A 20,197-nucleotide genomic window follows, 5' to 3' on the forward strand; every position below is an offset into this window, starting at 1 on the left:
ATCAGAGTCCTCACTAGGATGAGGAAGTAGAAGTTGGGATTAAATTTGGTGCATGAGTAGTCAGGGACATTCCCAAAAATCACTGATGTCTGTAAACCTTTCTTTCACCCATCTGCAAAAGAAAGTGGTGGTCTCATGTGTACAGCAAATCTTCAAATACTTATTTACAAATAACCAAGTCTTCATCCCCTGAATCATTCAGTTACACTGCCACACTTAGAACGGAGAAGAAATCAATGGGTGATGTCTACTTACTTTTAGTAACTGCAGCTGATTATAAGTAAGTTCTTTAACTGGTATCTCAAACAATTCTAATGATTCAGCATCGTGTTTCTGCAATGAAAGCATATCTATATTAAGACATCTGTATTAATAATTATGCATATTGGTTTTAAAACAATACTTAGAACCTCAATTAGTTTCTAATGTAGTCAGGATCCAAAAGCGTGCCAAGATAATATGCAAATGGTCACAGGATAATGCCCATCATTAGAATCAAAAAGCAACACACAGGACATCCAACAAACATTAGATAAAACAAATGGCTAATTCTATGCCTTATAAAATGATATGCTTTAGTGTATAAGATTGTGGTAAAGAATTTTAAAATTTGTGAAATTGAAGAATGATCTCAATATACATCATGTGATTTCCCTTCAATTCTTGTAAAGTCTAACGGAAAAGAGAAGAAAACCAGTGACAAACTGAATTGCTTCTTCAGTAACGCAAAATCAAATGAGGCATCTGGTTAATCAATGCGTTTCTACATTAGCCTATAAATTGTAAAAGGAAAGTTATCCTGATATGAGATAAATCCTGAATCTATACTGGTTCATAACAAACCTGAAAGAAACCTGCAAACTCATCACACAGTGGCCCATTTAATTGTATCTCTACACAACCATCACTAAACCACATTTGCATATAGGGAGTTAACATTAAGAGGTCAACAGTAAGAGTCTACAAATTGGCAGCCATAAATCAAGGAATGAAACCAGTACATTGGCAAGCAATTAGTTCCCATTTTCATCTGGTATACCATCAGGCAGGCAGAATAGAATGTGCATGGGTAAAGAGTTTCATAAAACTGACTAGTAATAAAGAATATACAATAATCCCATTTACATTCTTATTTCTTCTCAAACCGAACTCCTCTTTCTATAAAGTTTGAGATTTTAATTGATGCTTCTTGTTCAATCTCTTACAGCATTGGCAGCAGAAAATTAAAAGCAATGACTTCTTCCATCTAGCAAATAAAGTAGCAATAGACTGTTCTGAGCCAACAATGATCAGTTATTACTACCAGTTATGCTAACAATTGTCTTTTATAGGTGCTGCAGAACCAGATATTTCAATGAACCATGTCTCATTCGGTGCTCATCCATACCCAATACAACCAGCTCTTGAGGTTATGCCACTGGCAGCAGCCCGTGCTCTGTGGACCCTATAATCTAGTTAAGACTGAGTCCAGACACAAAAGCAGCTTTGAGAAATTCAAATAAATATGGTTAAAATCAAAAAGGCTATGATCTTGTGGTGACTGAGTCATAAAATTAATATTTTCAGATTTCTCTCGAGCTGCCTAGGCTAGAAAGTATTTTTGGTCCAAACTCTATCAAGTGCAGACCCCAAGGGCTTCTTTATTTTCCTGCAATTTCCATGTAAATGTGGTGTAAAGATTCAAGATAAAATTTTTGCCTTTTGATAATATTCAGTTGCTGAAGCATTTGAATGCTGAGGTTTCCCTTGGCACTGTGGTCATTTCTGTTTGTTTTCCCCCTCCCCAGTTTCTTAAGCCTTGTTAAAGTTCGCGTGATTAAGATTATATGCTTCTCCTTTCGTCCCTTCTCCTTTTCAAGGCTGTTTGCGATATGTTAGAAGTCTACTAATATACATCTAATGTTTTCCTGGTTTTGCCCCCCCCCCCCCTTTTCTTTTCTTATTTGGGGTTGTTTGACTATACTGTTAAGCAAAATGGCTAACTTGTTAACAGTGGTGTAGCCATGGCTGGGCAAGGCCCACCCAATTTGGGATCAGGCTCATCTAAAATTTCATCTTCTATAGTGTAGCTGGTGGAGACCAGCTCTCCGCCAAACAGCTTACTTCTTGGGCAGCTGCCAGGACTGTCCCCAAGCTGCTGCCGCCAGCCGCATGCCCCTTCACTGTGCATATGCATGAAACTGAGTATACACAGAGGCTAGCGGCTGGCAGCAGCAGCTTAGGGACAGCTCATTTGGCAGGGAGGAGGTCTTCAGCTAGCAGGGCTTGGGAATCCCTGCCAGCATGGGTATTTATTTTTTGTGTTTGTGTGTGGGAGGGGGGGGGGGGGGCGGGTGGACATGAAATTTTTGGTCTACTCATTTTGATCTTGGGCCCACCCTAAATTGGCTTTCTGGCTAGGCTACTGCTTGTTAAGCAGTGCTGCTCACATATAAGATATGCTTTTCTTAAGACAGCAAGACTGATCAGGCAAATAGGAGATGCTATTGCATGTTACTAGGACCAAACTCCCCTCTCAGAACTTAGTATTAAGTTCGAGTATACATGACCTTTTCCATGAACAGCAGTCTCCCCAGCTCCTCAGTTTTCCATAGCTGAAGAACAAGGAGGTGGTAGAATGCATGCCTGATCAATCCTACTATCTGTAGAAAAAAATCTGTCACAGACGATCACAAGTGGCAGACTCCCAAGCTTAGTGCTGCTCATCTATAAATAAGTTCATTATTCGAGAGTAGCCCATGCATCTAAAAGGTGCGAGCTGCAATATCAGAATGTCCAGCACAACTCATCCAAAAGCACTGTCATTCTGTGCACTGGTCTGAGCAGGAGTGCAAGATAAATGTATGAAGCAAGGAACAGACTGCTGCTTTACTATCCAACAACAAATACTTCAGAAGAGCCATAACAACTGTAGTAGCTCTGATCTAATGCTATTTTACTTCAGTAGTTGAGAAGCAACTGGAATGGTAATTTTGTTATTGATAAAAAAAAAAAAAAAGAGGTGTGTAGACATTGGATTCAATTCTTTTCAGCTAGTGACCAACTGCCTCTTTATAGTTCAGAATATGAAGACTACCTCAGATGGATTTCTGAGACTTCAGATAAAAGTAGGCAACATCTTCCTATTAGTGTTTCCTATTTGGGTAAAATCTTGGTATGAGTTCAAAGATCCACCTAGTGATGATATAACAACCCTATGGTACAGGGGGCCTCTGTAATGGGGATTTTGACATGGAGAAGCCTTTTTTTATAAGCTGAGAAAGGTTTCTGTCTTCTCAATATTCTATCATATCAACTTCAGTGTGATAGGCCAAGAAAGCACCAAGGATGCACTCTGACAGAGGATGTTTGGAGTCTTGGACAAAAAGAAGAGATGGTATAACACAAGAGAGTTCACGGTAAAACACCAGATGGAAAACCTTTAATTTAAAAGCTCATCTGGTAGGTAGTTTTGTTGCAGCAACTAGTATGTCCTAAATAAGCCCTAGTAGTCCTAGCGTACATTGCTTAATTTCCAGGCTGTGAGGGCTAATGATCTGAGACTGGAAAGGAGAAAGTGGTCCTTGTTTTGAGTAATTAACAATGGCAGTCTGCATGGAGAACCACCATGAGCCTTTTTAGCAGAGGGAATTAGTTTAGGCGAGACCAGTACAGGGCTATAAAAATCATGTTCCAGGTGTCTTAAAATTTGTACAGGGTCTTTGCTATAAGTGGGATTGGGGTGGGGGGCTGTCATGGAGGGTAAGCCTATAAAGTAAAGGCCAAATCCATGGAACTGCTAGAGTATCCTTCGCCAGTCAATTTGAGATGGAAGTATTGAACAAAAAAAAAAAATGGTAATCCAGTATTTTCATTGCTAGCACACAGGTATTTGAGGAGACTTCCAAATCTGAAAAATGCTGTATAGAATTCTCTGATCTAGGGACCATGTGTGGTTGAAGAACCCTGCTGAACCTACCAGCTAGCTGCTTTTGAATGCCAGGAGATAAGCCATCTGAATATGGATGTGATTGGCAATGGCAAAATCCCAAATTTTTGCTAATTCCCAGCAAAAGGTGGAAGGAACCAATGCCGCCTCATTTGTTAACCTTCGGACCCATTCAAATTCCTACCAGACAGTTGCATACTTCCATGGTGAAAAGATAATGCTTCCTACTTTATATCCCAAGCCTCATGAGCATTAACACAAGCATCTCCTCTACACCTGAACTATAAATATATATAAGTACATAAGTATTGCCATACTGGGAAAGACCAAAGGTCCATCGAGCCCAGCATCCTGTTTCCAACAGTGGCCAATCCAGGTCACAAATACCCGGCAAGATCCCAAAAATGTACAAAACATTTTATACTGCTTATCCCAGAAATAGTGGATTTTCCCCATTTAATGAGCTCTTACATATTATATGGAAAAGACACAATCAGGAAGTCAACACAGCTTTTTTCCTGTTTGTCAAGGTCAAACTTAGTATTCCAGTGACAAAACATACCATTCATAAATTGGTTAGCATCATATATCCAGTTCTTTTACAAACAAACTGTTGATTCCTCTGGCCTGCAAAGTTAAATCATACAACATCAAAGCCACTGCAACCACCATAACTCTCTTGAAAACTACAACTCTAGAGTATCTGTAAAACAGTGACTTGGTCTTGGGTCCTTGCTCTAAGCATTTACCTTGTTAAAGCCTGGACCAGTCTTCCATCAGTCAGTACTAAGCAATCTGCCATATAAACTATTCAGCTGCCTTAGAGGAGGGAGGTCTCCTAAAAAGGAGATCATCACACCAGTTATAAGGCTGAAGATTGGCAGGCGATTGAGCTTTGCCTCTATTCAGGTTTCTCTGTCCGTGAACATACAAGAAAGCTGTACTAAATTACTTTACCACTAGTATTTAACACCTGTTAGACTTCCATCATATTTTTGTGACTGTGTACCCACTTATGCTGGCAACAATGTGGCCAGTCTGGTACTTTAGGCCATATTTGGTGGTCTTGTAGAAAAGTGATGATCGTTTGGAAATCTGTTCACAGACGGGTGCAAACCTGGTTAGGCTGTCTGATTCCTTGGGATCCTGCTACATTCTTATCTAACAGTGTCCTTCCAGGGGTTAGAAGTGCAGGTCGGTTGTTTGCAAAGCACTGTTTCAGTGCTGCAAGATTGGTGATTGCACGATCCTGGAAACAGATCAGTTGCTCCTCAATTCTTAAATGGTATAATTTATTATGGTACATTTGTGATCTTGAAAAACTATTGGCCAGGGAAATAAAAAGACGATAGCCAAGTGGGAAAAGATTTGGGTCACTTTGCTTTTTACTTTAGTGTGATCAGGAATGACATTGGCTCTATACATTTATTGAGGGTGATGTGAAGGGTTAATAGGGTGGGAAGATAATGGGAGTTGGGAATGTTCTGATTTGACTTTTGTTACCCTACTTAAATAAAAAAAAGACAGAACTACTTTTGTTATCTAAGAAGGAGCCACCTTTGTGGTGCTCGCGAGCTGTAATGGATTTGTACACTGTTTTTTTGTTGGAAACTGTATGTTTGTGGTTTCATTCAATAAAGCTTCCTGTTTAAAATTTAAAAAACAAAAAAACAGATCATCACATTAGTAAAGCAGGCAGTAAACCTGTAGCCAGGACCTGCCACCCAGGGGATGCAATATCCTCTAGCACCAAGGATGTGTCTTCAGGGGCTTCTGCCCAGGAGGGAAGGGTTAGGACAGCTGCTGTAGTTGGTGATTCAGTCACTTCGTATGTAGATAGCTGGGTGGCTGGTGGATGTGAGGATCACCTGGTCACTTGCCTGCCCGGTGCGAATGTGGCAGACCTCACACGTCACCTAGATAAGATTTTAGATAGTAATGGGGAGGAGCTAGCTGCCTTGGGTATATGTGGGTACCAATGACATAGGAAAACGTGGGGAGGTTGGTTCTGGAAGCCAAATTTAGCTCTTAGGTAGAAAGCTGAAATCCAAATCCTCCAGGGTAGCATATTCAGAAATGCTCCCTGTTCCACGTGCAGAACACGCAGGAAGACTTCCGAAGTTTCAATGTATGCTTAAGATGATGGTGCAGGGATGTGGGATTTAGATTTGTTAGGAACTGGGCAACATTCAGGGAAATGAGGAGCCTATCTACTGAAACAGGAAATTTAGGGAATCCCAATAGAGATGTTTCAATAATGGTCAAAGAAAGCGAGGAGTGTTTAAGGGAAGAGCAGAGTAAAGGATGTCAATTATCCCCGTCAGCTTCTAAGCAGCTTGTAGATGCAAGGAAGAAAACACAATTTGAAGTGTCTGTATACAAATGCTAGAAGCCTAAAAAAGATAGGACAGTTAGAGTATACAGCACTAATGAGGTAGATATATGATAGGCATCTCAGAGACCTGGTGGATGGAGGACAAATCAATGGGACGCTTAACAGGGTACATATATTGGGGGGATCAAATTGGGGAGGGGGGTTGTATAATACTTTAAAGGCGAAATTAGTCAAAGAAAACCATTCTACATGAAACAGATAGAAGCATGGAATCCTTATGGATAGGAATGCCATGTGTGAAAGTAAGGAGTATATTGGTACAGTTGTACTACTGTCTCCCAGGACAGAATGAAATGTTTACAGAAGTTAGGAGAGCTGGCAAACTGGACAGCATTATAATAATGGGCGATTTCAATCACCCCAATACTGACTAGACAAATGCTACATCAGGGAGCACTAGGAAGGTAAAAAAACACAATAAAAGAACTGCTTTCTGCAGCATCTGGTCCAGGAACTGACAAGAGGAGGAGCTATTTTACATCTAGTCCTTAGTGGAATACAGGGCATAGTACAAAAGGTAAAGGTGTTGGGTTCACCAGGAAACAGTGATCATAACATGACAAAATTTGAGCTAATATCTGGAGTGAAGTCACAATGGAAATCTACTTTAGTAACATTTACTTTTTGAAAGGACAACTATGATAAAGTGAGGAAAATGGTTAAAAAGAAGTTAAAATGATCATCTGCAAAAGGTTAGGACTTTAAATCAGGCATGGATGTTGTTTAAAAATACTATTTGGAAGTCCAGACCAGATGTAGTCCATGTATTTTACAAAGGTAAAAAGAAGAGCAAACGACAGCCAGCATGGGTAAAAGGTGACGTGAAAGAGGCTATTACAGCCAAAAGAACATCCTTTAAAGAATGGAAAAAGGACCTGAACGAAGAAAATAAAGTTAGATGCAAAGCACTGATAAAGAAGGCTTAAAAGAGAATATGAGTAACTTGCCACAGAGGCAAAAACTCAGAGTAACAACTTTTTCAGGTACATCATAAGCAGAAAGCCTTTGAGAGAATGTGGAACTATTAGATCATGAAGGAGAAAAAGGGGCACTCAGGGAAGACAGAGCCATAGGAATTTTATCATTAGGCATGTAGATAGCTGGGTGGCTGGTGGACGTGAGGATCGCCTGGTGACTTATGTGCCTGGTGCGAAGGTGGTGGACCTCATGCGTCACCTAGACAGGATCTTAAGGCAGTGCTGGGGAGGAGCAGGCTGTCTTGGTACATGTGGGTACCAATGACATAGGAAAATGTGGTAGGGAGGTTCTGGAAGCCAAATTTAGGCTCTTAGGTAGAATGCTGAAGTCCAGATCCTCCAGGGTCGCATTTTCAGAGATGCTCCTCATTCCACGCGCAGGACACAAAGTCTCAGTGCGTGGGTCAGACGATGGTGCAGGGATGAAGGATTAAGATTTGTTAGGAACTGGGTGACATTCTGGGAAAGGAGGAGTCTGTTCTGAAAGGATAGGCTCCACCTTAACCGGGATGGAACCAGGCTGCTGGTGCTAACTTTTAAAAAGGAGATAAAGCAGCTTTTAAACTAGAATGGAGTGGAAAAACGAAGGCCGACAGTCACCCAGGAGCACATGGTTTGGTGTGGAGTATCCTTGAAGGATACTATTGAAACAGAGGTTACACTGGGCCATCTTTCTTGGAAAAAAACCTCAAGCCTTCCTCCTATTGGAAGGTCGTTCGGGATGGTCACTTTGATGGTGGCTATGTTTCTTGGAGACAGTCAAAAGCTTGTCCTTTGCTTTGACTGGGGAGCCGGTTGGGCCTCTTGTACACACTGTTGACGAGAACAAGCGTGCTTGGGTAGGGGTTAAGTAGGGCAAAGAGGAGTATACCTACACCTCAGAGTAGTAGGGACCTCACTTCGACATGTAAGCAAATCTCCTAGAGGAGGATGGCACAGGTGATGTCCGCTGGGAGACAGTATTCATGGTATCAGTATCCTGATCAGCAACCTCTTCCACCTTTTCTCCAAAATGTTTGTCCCCATGGCAAGTTGCATCCATCAACCTCTGCTGAAATGCAGGGTTCAAGTCAGAAACATGTAGCAATGACAGTCTGTGCATCGCTATACTCTGAGCAGAGATCCTAGACGCTATATTAAAAAAGTGTCAAAAACACCCTGGCCAGAAACTTATGACGGGTCTTCTGCTTTCTAGCCAACTGGCAAAGCAACTCGGCCTGCTCTGGTGAAGAATGTGCCAAATCAAACCTAATGCGCACCAAGGACCGCAAGTAAAGGTTTGTGTAGAGCTAGTATGATTGTATTTATGATATGAGCATCAAGGTCTATTACATCTTTTGTACAAACTAATCCAGTGTGCAGGCTTTAAAAGGCTTCTTTACATCAATTATCTGAAGCTCTGAGCAATATTTTATGCCCTTTGATTCTTCGTTCACCTTCCGCAAGACACACCAGTCTTAATTCAAACAACCAAGTTGTCATAGTTTATTTCTACCAAAAAAATGCATGCACAGCAGTTTCAAGTGATCATACTGCAACACCGTGTCTACTGCAATTAAGCTTAAGGAGAAATTAGATCTTACCTGCTAATTTGCTTTCCTTTAGTCCCTCCGGACCGGACCAGGATTGGACTGATGGGTTGTGCTCGCCTACCAGCAGGTGGAGACTGAGAAAAACTCTGACTCTAGAGAGCCAATAGGAGCCCTGGCCATGTGACCTTAGCCTCAGTATTTGAATAACAAAGCAGGAAAGAAAGAAAGAAAGACCATCTGTGCCGTATGGAATCCTAGCAGCCACAAAGCACTCGGCAATGCCAAGTATCAGAGCTCACCAACAACTCTTACCAGAGAAGTGGTATGGCCCGATTTGTACTACAGCTCACCAGCAACTCTCACCAGAGAAGTGGTATGGCTCCCTTGTATTATAGCTCACCAGCAACTCTCACCAGAGAAGTGGTATGGCTCACTTGTCTTATAGCTCACCAGCAACTCTCACCAGAGAAGTGGTATGGCTCACTTGTCTTATAGCTCACCAGCAACTCTCACCAGAGAAGTGGTATGGCTTACTTAAAGTTTCACATATATATACTAGCATGGCTTACTTAAAAGTTCACATATATATATACCAGCAATTGGGTACCCCAGCAACTCTCACCAGAGAAGTGGTATGTCCCTTTTGTAGGAAAGCTCACCAGCAACTCCTACCAGAGAAGTGGTATGGCTCACTTGAATTAGAACTCACCAGCAACTCTCAGCACAGAAGTGCTAAGGACCTCAAAGTTCTATACATATATAGATATATAAATATATACATACATATATAGATAGATATATAAATACATACATACACATATATTCCAGCAACTGAACCCACCAGCAACTCCGACCAGAGACGTGGCATGGTCCACTTAAAGTCCTATATATGTACAAGCGTCTTTTTTTTTTTTTTTTTTTTTTTTTTAATACCCCGTTGAAAAAGTGACAAAATATGGGAGGGGCCTGGTCCGGTCCGGAGGGACTAAAGGAAAGCAAATTAGCAGGTAAGATCTAATTTCTCCTTCCTTAGCGTCCCTCCGGACCGGACCAGGATTGGACTGATGGGAAGTACCAAAGCAGTAACCTTAAGGGAGGGACCCTTTCAAACCCCTAAGCATCTCCGAGTTGCATAGATCACCTCCTGGCAACAATGAACATGTAGAGTGTATATCAATCAAAAGAGAATGAAGATAAGCTCAAAATGGCACCGTACAAAATGTGCACCTAGTGCACCAAAAATCGCTGTGCGAAGGAACGAACCCCGCTTCTCAAGATGGAGCATATGTTATAACACTCTCAGGAAATGGTCCCCCAGTGAGTAGACAAATAGAAGGTATGAATTCCTTAATACGTCGAGATATAGTGAGGCCGAAACAATGGCAACCTTACCTTGACTAGAAGTACCAAAAGGAAGGACCAAATAGCTTGTAACAGTTCTCTAAATATATAAGATCTGTTTTAATATGTAAAGCATATATAAAGCATATAATTTCCTGTGATCTTGAACGCCAGTAGAAGAGTCCAGACCAGTAAGAAAAAAGTGATTGGAAAAGATGAAAAATGGGAAACTAAGGTAGAGTGAAAAAGAAATACCCAGGTGAAGAAGTACCTCTTACCTAGACGTACTAGCTGATTGGAAAAAAAGAAAACCTGTAAGAGAGAAACTTGCAGTCCTGACCCTGCTAGCTGAAGCCATGGCTACTAACAACAGTGTCTGAAAGGAGAAAGAAACCTTAAAGGAAACAAGATGATTTTGAATCATCGTGCGAAGAAGAATAACACCCTGTCCCTCTGACAATGTCACTAAGGCACAGAGGCTAAAAGCTGAGAAGAGAATACTGCAACTATAAAAGATGCCATCCTGCTTAGCAAGGCTGAATGCCTGTCCCAGACTGAGAGCATGCACCAGCCTGAGCAAGAGAGAAACAAAGAGGCCGGACTGGGGCAGAGAGAAGGTCCTCTAGAGAAAACAGAAAACCCCCTCGGCTCCATAAAAAGTCAAGATGAAAACCTAAAAGGCAGCCTGGTATATCTGCAAGGAAAAACAAAAAACATAAGGGTTACGCCCCTGAGATCCAAATATCTAAGCGAAATGCCCGACCTGAAGAGAAGGCCACCATGCCAGAAGGGGATGGCATGCTACAGGGCTGGTCAGATGGTAGATCCATACAAATGACTCCCCTTGAATAAAACAGACATCAGCCATGAAATAAACCAAACGTCAGTGCGGATGTGAACCCACCTAGGAGGCAGGACGATTAGAGTCAGAGTGAGAACCGAAGCTGGGCCTCCCCGATGACATCTCACTGCACTGTTCGCTAGATTACCCCTTAGGCAGCTTACAGAGAAAAGTGAAAACATGCAAAAATAAAATGACATACATGTCAATCGTGTAAAGGAGGGCACATGCAAGCCCTGTAAAGAAACAGAATGACCAGATAGTAGAACTGTCCGAGGAAAGGATGTACCTTCAATACACAAGAAGACCAGAGACCTACCAGGGGCCTCAATACGTAGCCTAAGAAGGCAACAGACCTACCAGGAGACCGAAGACCATTCTGAAAGAACATAAGCTAGAAACAGTCCTGCCAGAGAGCAGGATTGAGTCTTTGAAGTAACCTAAGATGATAACAGTCCTATGAGAGTACAGAAAGAGCATTCCGGACTAACATAACATGGCAACAATGCTGACCAAAGACAGAGTGCTCAGAATAAAACGCTAGCCCTCAGGGATACCTCCTTGCTCCGAGAGCGACTGACAGTCCCCTAGTTGCAATGTAAAGAGACCACATGGTAATCCTGAAAGCAAACCGAATGCCAAGAGCCAAGAAGGAAAAAATTAAGTTGCAAAGTAAAGAGACCACATGGTAGTCCTGGAAGTAAAACCAAATGCCAGGAGGAATGTCCTACTCAACTAATGCCGAAAAGAAGAGCAGCAGTCTCGGGGAAAAAAACAAAAGGGAAGCTGCAAATGCTTCAGAACACTCAAAAAGATAAAGAGCACGGGAGTGCAGCTCATGAGACTGCAAAAGGCAATTGCCCAGGGAAAAAACCTTGCAACTATGTCGCATGTAACCCCAAAATATTGTGGAGACTGCGAAATATTTAGACGACTCTTGACCACCAGTACTAGGCATCCTGAGAACCATAAAAATTGCACTTCTCGGTCTGCGACTTGCTGACTTGTCGACAAGAGGTTTTTTTTTTTTTTTTGTTTGTTTTTTTTGTTTTTTAAATAGCTAGCTGACTCGCCATGAGTGAAGAAGAATCTCCCCTTTTCTGAGGGGTAGCATAACTATGATGAACTTTTAGAGACTGGAAAACAGTGTTGTGAAGGGACATTATTGCGCATTGTGAGCTGGTCACCCTTCCAGGACCCAGCCCGGGCGGACCCTGCTTAGCTTCCTTCACACCGGGCTCTATCCTTCTCAGAAACTCTCCTAAGAGAAATATGCAGAAAAGTTTGTATCAAAAAATGTGCTGCACGAAGCTTCACTATGGATCGAAGGCTTTCATGAAAAAGACTTGAGACTTTGAGAGCGCTCTTGACAGCATTTAGAATTGAAATAGGAGGAAGGAAAATTCCTTCTTAGGAACTAGGTTCTTGTGATAAAGATCTGAAACATTGAGAGTGCGCATGACGGCAGTGAGATTCCAAATAGGAGGAAGGGAGATCCATTCTTAGGAACTAGAAATTAAAATTGCATTCGGAAGAATCAAGAGAGAAAATGGTCTAAGATCCAAGAGTCTATGTAGGGAGACCCCTACTTCACATGCCTTGCCGTGAGAGCGATAGAGAAAGGAGGCGAAATGAAAAGCATAACCATCTAAAAATAAAACCGCAAGAACTCCTGGACAGAGGAAATAAGAAAATGACTGTCATGTAAGAGTAGCCTGCAACTATGATTTCATGACCCAAAGTTAAACAGGTGAGAGTGGTGGCATGTACCTATGATAACATCCTTACTGCCCCCATGCCTGTGGAAGAACAAACGTACAGCTAACATATAGGAAATATCCTGGTATGGAAAGCAACCTAAGTGCAAAGGCATAAAGTATAAAGTACTACATGCATCAACCTTCTCCTACAAGAGCACGCAACTCTGGAACGCACTGCCACGCGGCAGTGGGATACAAATGCAAATAAATAAATAAATAAATAAATAAACCTTTTCGAAAAATGCTATAACAAAAAAAACACAACTGTGAACTACCTTCCCACAGTCACATTGGAGCCGACTCTGTGGGTGCTTGAGCACCCCCGATATTGAGAAAAACTCATGTATATGTCCAGGGAGGGGTCATTTTCATTGGACTTAGCACCCCCAATAATTTTGAAAAGTTGGCTCCTAGCCCACAGACAAACGCCACCCGAGATTATAAAGAAACAAACATCAAACAGGCTGGCCAAGTAATGTATATATAGTGGGACACAGACATACAGGAGTCCCAGAAAGAGAAATAAATTACTAAAACTGGGACCTGCACCCAGTTCTGTAGCCCACCTTTTGATGCTGCTTTTAACTCCTAACCCTTATTCACTCTGTTCAGGACCCTTATTTTAAACCTGCTCACTTTAAAATCTCCTTATCTCTTGTTTGTTCTGTCTGTCCTAATGAGATTGTAAGATCTGAGGAGCAGGGACTGTCTCTTCATATTCAAGTGTACAGCGCTGCGTTTTTCTAGTAGCGCTTTAGAAATGATAAACAGTAGTAGTAGCAGCTTCAGAGACTGTAGTGCTGACTATTAGGCTACAGCAACCAGCTACTCAACATTAAAAACATAAAAAGCAAAGAAATGACCCCCCCTAAAGAACATAGGCGACTCCTGAGAAAGATCAGCCCCAAACGGCCCGAAGACGGCGAAAAAGAAAGTCCCGACGCACCCCCCAGCGGCGCACAATATTTACAGGAGCCGGAAGAGGAGATCCCCGACGCTGGCATACAGCGCGTCTCAGCTTCTCGGACATGACGGTAACGCGCGTGCGCGTGCACGCGCGTACCCGATTCGCGCCAAAATCTCTTTTTTTTTTTTTTTTAAGCCCTGCTCCGCCGAACAAACCGCTAAGGGAAGAACACAAACGGCAGTGCTAAATAAAATACAGCTCAACTCAAAGAGGGCTGAAAACAAAATGCTGCCGCTTACTCTTTTTTTTTTTTACACAGCTGACTCACAGCATTCCCATGCAAACAGAGCTGTCTGCTCATTCAGTCAGTGGGGACAAGTTGTCTTTCATTTTTTTTTTTTTTTTTACACCTAAACTCCTTCAAATTACTGCTGCCTCTTTTTTTTTTTTTTAACCAGCTAGATAATATAGACACCTAAAACAGCCACCAGAGCTGCCTGCTCGTTAAAGTAATGGGGAAAACTCCGCTGAAGAGTAATAGAACAACACATAGCTGTCTGCTCGTTAGAAGCCGGGGGATGTAGCTTATCAGATTTAATTTTCTATAGTGGCTGCCTCTCCCAAAGACATACACCTTTCTAAACAAAGGGTAGTCCTTCCCAGCTATGTATGGGAGATGGGGAGGAAGGGGGGAGGGACCCGGAGACATCCGAGTTTGACACCCCCAGAGGCTGTAAAAGAAAGGAAAAGAAGTCCCTACCTGACCAGCGTCTAACAGAGAATTCCTAGGCACAGAAGAAGAGGTAGCAATGCTGTTCTTATTGTAAACCTCTAAAAGAGAAAGAGAGAGACTAATGGGCTCGCTTCCTACCTGCTGGGAGACTGAGAAAATACTGGGGCTAAGGTCACATGGCCAGGGCTCCTATTGGCTCTCTAGAGTCAGAGTTTTTCTCAGTCTCCACCTGCTGGTAGGCGAGCACAACCCATCAGTCCAATCCTGGTCCGGTCCGGAGGGACGCTAAGGAAAACACTGTTTGAGAGCAGAGAAAAAGCAGGAACTGAAAAGGATTTCTCAGAATCCTTCAATATTTTACATAGGATGCAACATGGCTTTAGATCTCAACATAGTACAGAAACATTGCTTCTTGTCCTTACTACCAAAATGTGAAAGCTTTTGAGTAGAGGTCAACAGGTCATATTATCGCAGTTGGACATACCAGCAGTGTTTGATGCTATAAACCATTTAATCCTTTTTCAGTTAGATGAGATAGCTGTTACTGGGAAAGTATTGGGCTGGTTTCTGAATATTAGGTCATATTGTGTTAAGAGTAAAAATGGTAAATCTTTTAGTTGGCGCCCCGGATGTGGGCTGCCTCAGAGCTCACCATTCTCACCTTCTCTAGTCAATATATATTTGAGTTCTTTGGGTAACAATTTGTCAGTTAGCAGAATTTCTGTGTTATCTTATGCAGATGATATTTTTAATGCCCATTGTTGGAAAGCTTTGAGGATACCTTAGATTCTATTAGACACTATGTTTCAGTTATAGGTAGCTGGGCTACAAAACATTTTCTGAAGTTAAACAAAACATGAAGATACTTTGGTTTGGAAATGTAAGTATAATCCAAGTAATGTTGATAGCATTGAGAACAGAAGAAATTCTAAAACTGAGGATCATTCAAGGGTATTAGGTATAATACTAGACTCAGGCTTAAGTTTTGATAGGCAAATAAATACCCTTAGTAAAAGATTTGTCTATAAACTTAAGACATAGGAGCTAACTTTTCGAAATGATTGAGGGTGCATCCCGGGATGCGCTGGGCGCCGCCATTTTGCGGCGTCGAAGGAAGAGGAGGGAGGCAGGCTGCGTCCCTCCTCCAACTAAGGTAGGGGGGCCGGGAGGGGTTTCAGGGTTATTTTTACCAGGGATTCGGCGGCAGACAACTCTGGGAGTTGGGGTGGGCTGGAGGTCCGCCCAACCATGTCGCTTCCTGGGAGGGAGGGAAGGAGGGGGTTGACCGGCGGTCACTGGACCACCAGGGAGTCTTTTTCTGGGGGTTTGGGGGGGCTGGAGACCCACCGGATCTCCAGCCCTCCCTGAACCTGGGGGGGGGGGGGGGGGGGGGGGGGGGAACGGGACTGGAGGTCCGCCAGACCTCCAGTCCCCTGTCGTTGGGAGGGGGTGCTTTACGTCGTTGGGGGGGAATGGGGGCCTGCCAGCATGCAAATGCATGCTGGACAGGGCTCACCATTCCTCCCCAATGATCTGCAAACCCTAACGCCAACTCGGAGCTGGCGTAGGGTTTGTTGCGGCCAGCGACCCAATCTTTGTCGTGCTGGTCGCTGATCATTGGGGATGAATGCGTTAAGCCCCGTTTAGCATGCATTTGCATGCTACTTGCGGTAAGAGCCCTGGAGCGCGTTGTTTCACGCGCTCGAGGGCTCTGATCATGGGGCGATAGCAAACGCCAGCGCTAGTACGGTGCTAACAGCCTCTAGCGCCGGCATTTGCTTTAGATCATCTGCCTGTCAGTCCTTAAGAAAAGCAGACAGATCACTGATGTGCCTTGAAGTGAGGTCCATTCTGTCACGAACAGAGGAAACTGACCCAATTGGGGTCCTCCTGCCCAGGCACTGTTAATTCTGTGTGGAACTTCTGATATGGTACTTAGGGCATTTTTAGAAGCAATAATACATTGTTTCCATTACAACTTTATTTTTTTTCTAATTCCATTATCTAAAGCTGACAATATTTTAGTTAGATCACAATTATTTTCAACAGGCAAAGGAAATTACTACATATTTTAATATTCACTATACCTTTTTCATTGAAATACAACACGTTAGGTCATGATATATTAATGGAACAAGATCCTTTGAGATTTGAACATCAAATTCCACATACGCTGCTCCCTGTAAATCGAGAGAAAAAAACACACATATGTACAGATCAATCACCATTTAAAAATCCCCACTTATCTCTACTCCCTCCAGTTCACACCCAAAGTCTTATCTGTTTGTGGCACTAAGGGTATACTGTAATTGTGTGCAAAAGTCTGGGACTCTTGTACAAAACTTCTACATGGTTCATAATTAAACACATCTTTCTGAAAATTAATGCATAATTGTAACACTTCAATTAATCAGATAAAGACAATTCCACGACTGAACATAGACTTCTATAACCTCAGCTTGTGGTCTTCTAAGCAGTTACTTGAGCATTTGAAAATAAAGGTTATTCACTCTTACAATGCAGGGGAAGGCAAGAAAATACTCTTTAAACACTTCCAGATATCAATTTTACCTACCAGAAACATTAAGATATAGAAATTATAAGCAAATGTTGGCATCGAGGCAAGATTTGGAAGGTCCAGAAAAATCTGACAGCAATGCCCAAAAACTGGCCCAATATCCAAAACAATCTAGAGATCACCGCAAATGATCTGCTTAAAAACTAAGCTGACAATGGAGTTGTTCACAGGTCCACAGTACAGGACTCCTTATAAAATAAGGATCATTATGGGACAGCTGTCCAAAGGAAACTCTTCTATGAGGTCATTACAAAAGCTATTGTCTAAAGCAGGGTTTCTTAACTTCAAGCCATGTTTCAACTAAGTATTCCCGAGTTATCAGCAGAGATTTTAAAATGGACATTATTAAACAGTTAACTAACTTGTCAACAAACATAATAGACACCACCTTGTCTTGTTCTGTATGCCAACTGCAATGACCTGTGTTGTTCTTATAAACTGTGTAAAAATGAACAAGACTTACAGACAAGCCCTATTTTTAAAAAGAGCAGAAAAGAAAATTCTCTATGGAAGTGGAGAACTTGCCCACTGCAACCAGATTCCTTGTTTCATTCTCCCAGAGTCCCAGAGAATAAAAGGTGAAACTTATTTGGTTTTAGTATTACCGTAGACCAGTGGCGTAGCAGGGAGGGCTGCCACCCGGGGCGGTTCGCCGTTGCACCCCCCCCCCCCCCCGGGTGCAGCACAATGACACCCCTCTCCCCCCGACCAGCTCCCGCACCCTACCTTTAAAAAGAATATCGGGAGGCGAGGGGCAGCGCCTCGTGCCTGCCCTGCACGTTAAAGAAATGTGGACCGTCGGGCCTTCTTTGCTTTGTCTGTTCCGTCCTTGCGGAAACAGGAAGTTGCGTCAGCGGAGGGTGGGACAGATAGGGCGAGAGAAGACCCGACGGTCCACATTTCTTTAACGTGCAGGGCAGGCGCGAGGTGCTGCCCCTCGCCTCCCGATATTCTTTTTAAAGGTAGGGTGTGGGAACTGGTTGGGGGGGGGGGGGGTGTCGATTCGCCGAGGGGGGGAGCTGGCAGGGAGCACCCCCCCTGAGCTGACACCCGGGGGCGGACCGCCCCTCCCCCCCTTGCTACGCCACTGCTGTAGACAAGATCTCCACTTAGTGGAGAACATTTGTTTTTTTCCCCCCCTTTTATAAATATGCCTCAGTGAACCTTTCAACGCACATACAAAATGAGAACTAAAAATAAAGGAGAAATTAGACCTTACCTGCTAATTTGCTTTCCTTTAATCCCTCCGGACCGGCCCAGGATTGGACTGATGGGTTGTGCTCGCCTACCAGCAGGTGGAGACTGAGAAAAAAACTCTGACTCTAGAGAGCCAATAAGAGCCCTGGTCATGTGACCCTAGCCTCAGTATTTGAATAACAAAGCAGAAAGGAAAAGAAGAACCTATATTCTGTGCCATGAGGAATCCAAGCAGCCAGGAAGCACCAGATAAACGTGCTTACAACTACGGCTTAGCCGTGACAGAGGGCTCACCAACAACTCGTTTCAGAGCTGAGGTATGGCCAATTATGTACAGATTTTTGTACTTGTTTAAATTGTTCAACTTGCATAACATAAAACTATGAAATTCTTGAAACTGTTCAACTTGCATAACATAATGAAGTATATAACCATTTAACTTGGAGAACAGTATGCAAATCCTTTAACTGTCTAACTTGCAGAACAGCTCTGAAGACGACAGTTGAATATCTGTACACAGCAATGTAGAATGAAAAATAGCACACGGGAGGGGCCTGGGCCGGTCCGGAGGGATTAAAGGAAAGCAAATTAGCAGGTAAGGTCTAATTTCTCCTTCCTTAGCATCCCTCCGGACCGGCCCAGGATTGGACTGATGGGACGTAACAAAGCAGTAGTCCTACGGGAGGGACCCCAGCAAACCCGCTGTGAGCACTCGGGATGCAAAGACCGCCTCTTGACGACACTGAACATCAAGTCTGTAATGCTTAGAGAAGGAATGAAGAGAAGACCAAGTCGCCGCCTTACAGATCTCCTCTGGAGGCACCAAGGAGCACTCCGCCCATGAGGCTGCCTGCCCTCGTGTTGAATGAGCCTTAAGCGCCTCAGGAACCGTTTTGCCTGCTAAAAGATAAGCAGACGCTATCATCTCCTTAATCCACCGAGATAAAGTGGGCTTAGAAGCTGACAAGCCCTTGCGGTGCCCAGCGAAAAGGAGAAAAAGATGGTCCGAGCGACGGAAATCGTCCGTAACTGCGATATATCGTTTAAGAACTCTCTTAACATCCAGAGTACGCAAGTTCTGCTGCTCCCTCGTGCCTGAGGCCGATCCTAGCACAGGAAGGAAAACCGACTGGGACATATGAAACCGAGACACGACCTTGGGTAAAAAAGAAGGAACAGGTCGAAGTACCACTCGCTCTTTAGAAAATTCCAGAAACGGAGATCTACAGGAAAAGGCTTGCAACTCTGAGACTCTCCTGGCTGATGCAATAGCCACCAAAAACACTGTCTTAAGCGTCAAATCCTTCAGAGAACACGCTAGTAACGGCTCAAAAGGCGGCTTCGTTAGAGCCGAAAGGACCAGATTAAGGTCCCAAGATGGAAAGATTGGCCTGACCGAAGGACGAAGAAGACTAACTCCCTTCAAAAACCGGGCCACCTCGGGAATACTGGCCAAAGACTTACCACGAATCCTTCCTCTGAAACAGGACAGAGCTGCCGTCTGCACTCTTAGAGAAGAAAGCGAAAGTCCTTTATCAAAGCCTCGCTGCAGAAAATCTAACATCTGAGGTACCGATGCACGAAAAGGAACAATGCCAGCATCTGTACACCAAGCCTCAAAAATTCTCCAGGTACGAACATAGCTCAGAGAGGTGGAACGCCGACGAGAGCGAAGCATAGTGGAAATTACTGGAGCTGAGAAACCCTTCTTAGCTAAGCAGGCCCGTTCAAGAGCCAGGCCGTAAGACAAAATTGAGCCGGGTCTGGATGAGGAACGGGCCCTTGTACCAGCAAGGTCTTGTGCACTGGAAGTCGGAGAGGAGACGCCCCCAACAGACGTTGCAGATCCGCATACCAAGGACGCCGAGGCCAGTCCGGTGCTACCAACACTACCGGCTCCCTGTGTTCCTCGATCCTCTGCAGGAGACGACCTATTAGTGGCCATGGAGGAAACGCGTAAAGAAGACCGGAGGGCCACCTCTGCAAGAGGGCGTCGACCCCTTCCGCT

At 43.5% G+C, this 20,197-nt stretch overlaps 1 protein-coding gene across 3 annotated transcripts in view; it reads right to left on the reverse strand.

Moving 5' to 3' along the window:
• Positions 1–20,197, reverse strand: part of GPCPD1 (glycerophosphocholine phosphodiesterase 1) — a 158,554-nt gene that overhangs the window by 42,565 nt on the left and 95,792 nt on the right. For all 3 annotated transcript variants that reach the window (XM_030196300.1, XM_030196298.1, XM_030196299.1), the window contains exons 12-13: positions 16,502–16,594; positions 256–333 (exon numbers count right to left, since the gene is read on the reverse strand). In XM_030196300.1, the coding sequence (XP_030052160.1) occupies positions 256–333; positions 16,502–16,594 (171 nt within the window). The remainder of the gene's footprint in view (positions 1–255; positions 334–16,501; positions 16,595–20,197) is intronic.

The sequence above is a fragment of the Microcaecilia unicolor genome, chromosome 3 (assembly GCF_901765095.1).
Source record: "Microcaecilia unicolor chromosome 3, aMicUni1.1, whole genome shotgun sequence".
Classification (NCBI taxonomy): Eukaryota; Metazoa; Chordata; class Amphibia; order Gymnophiona; family Siphonopidae; genus Microcaecilia; species Microcaecilia unicolor.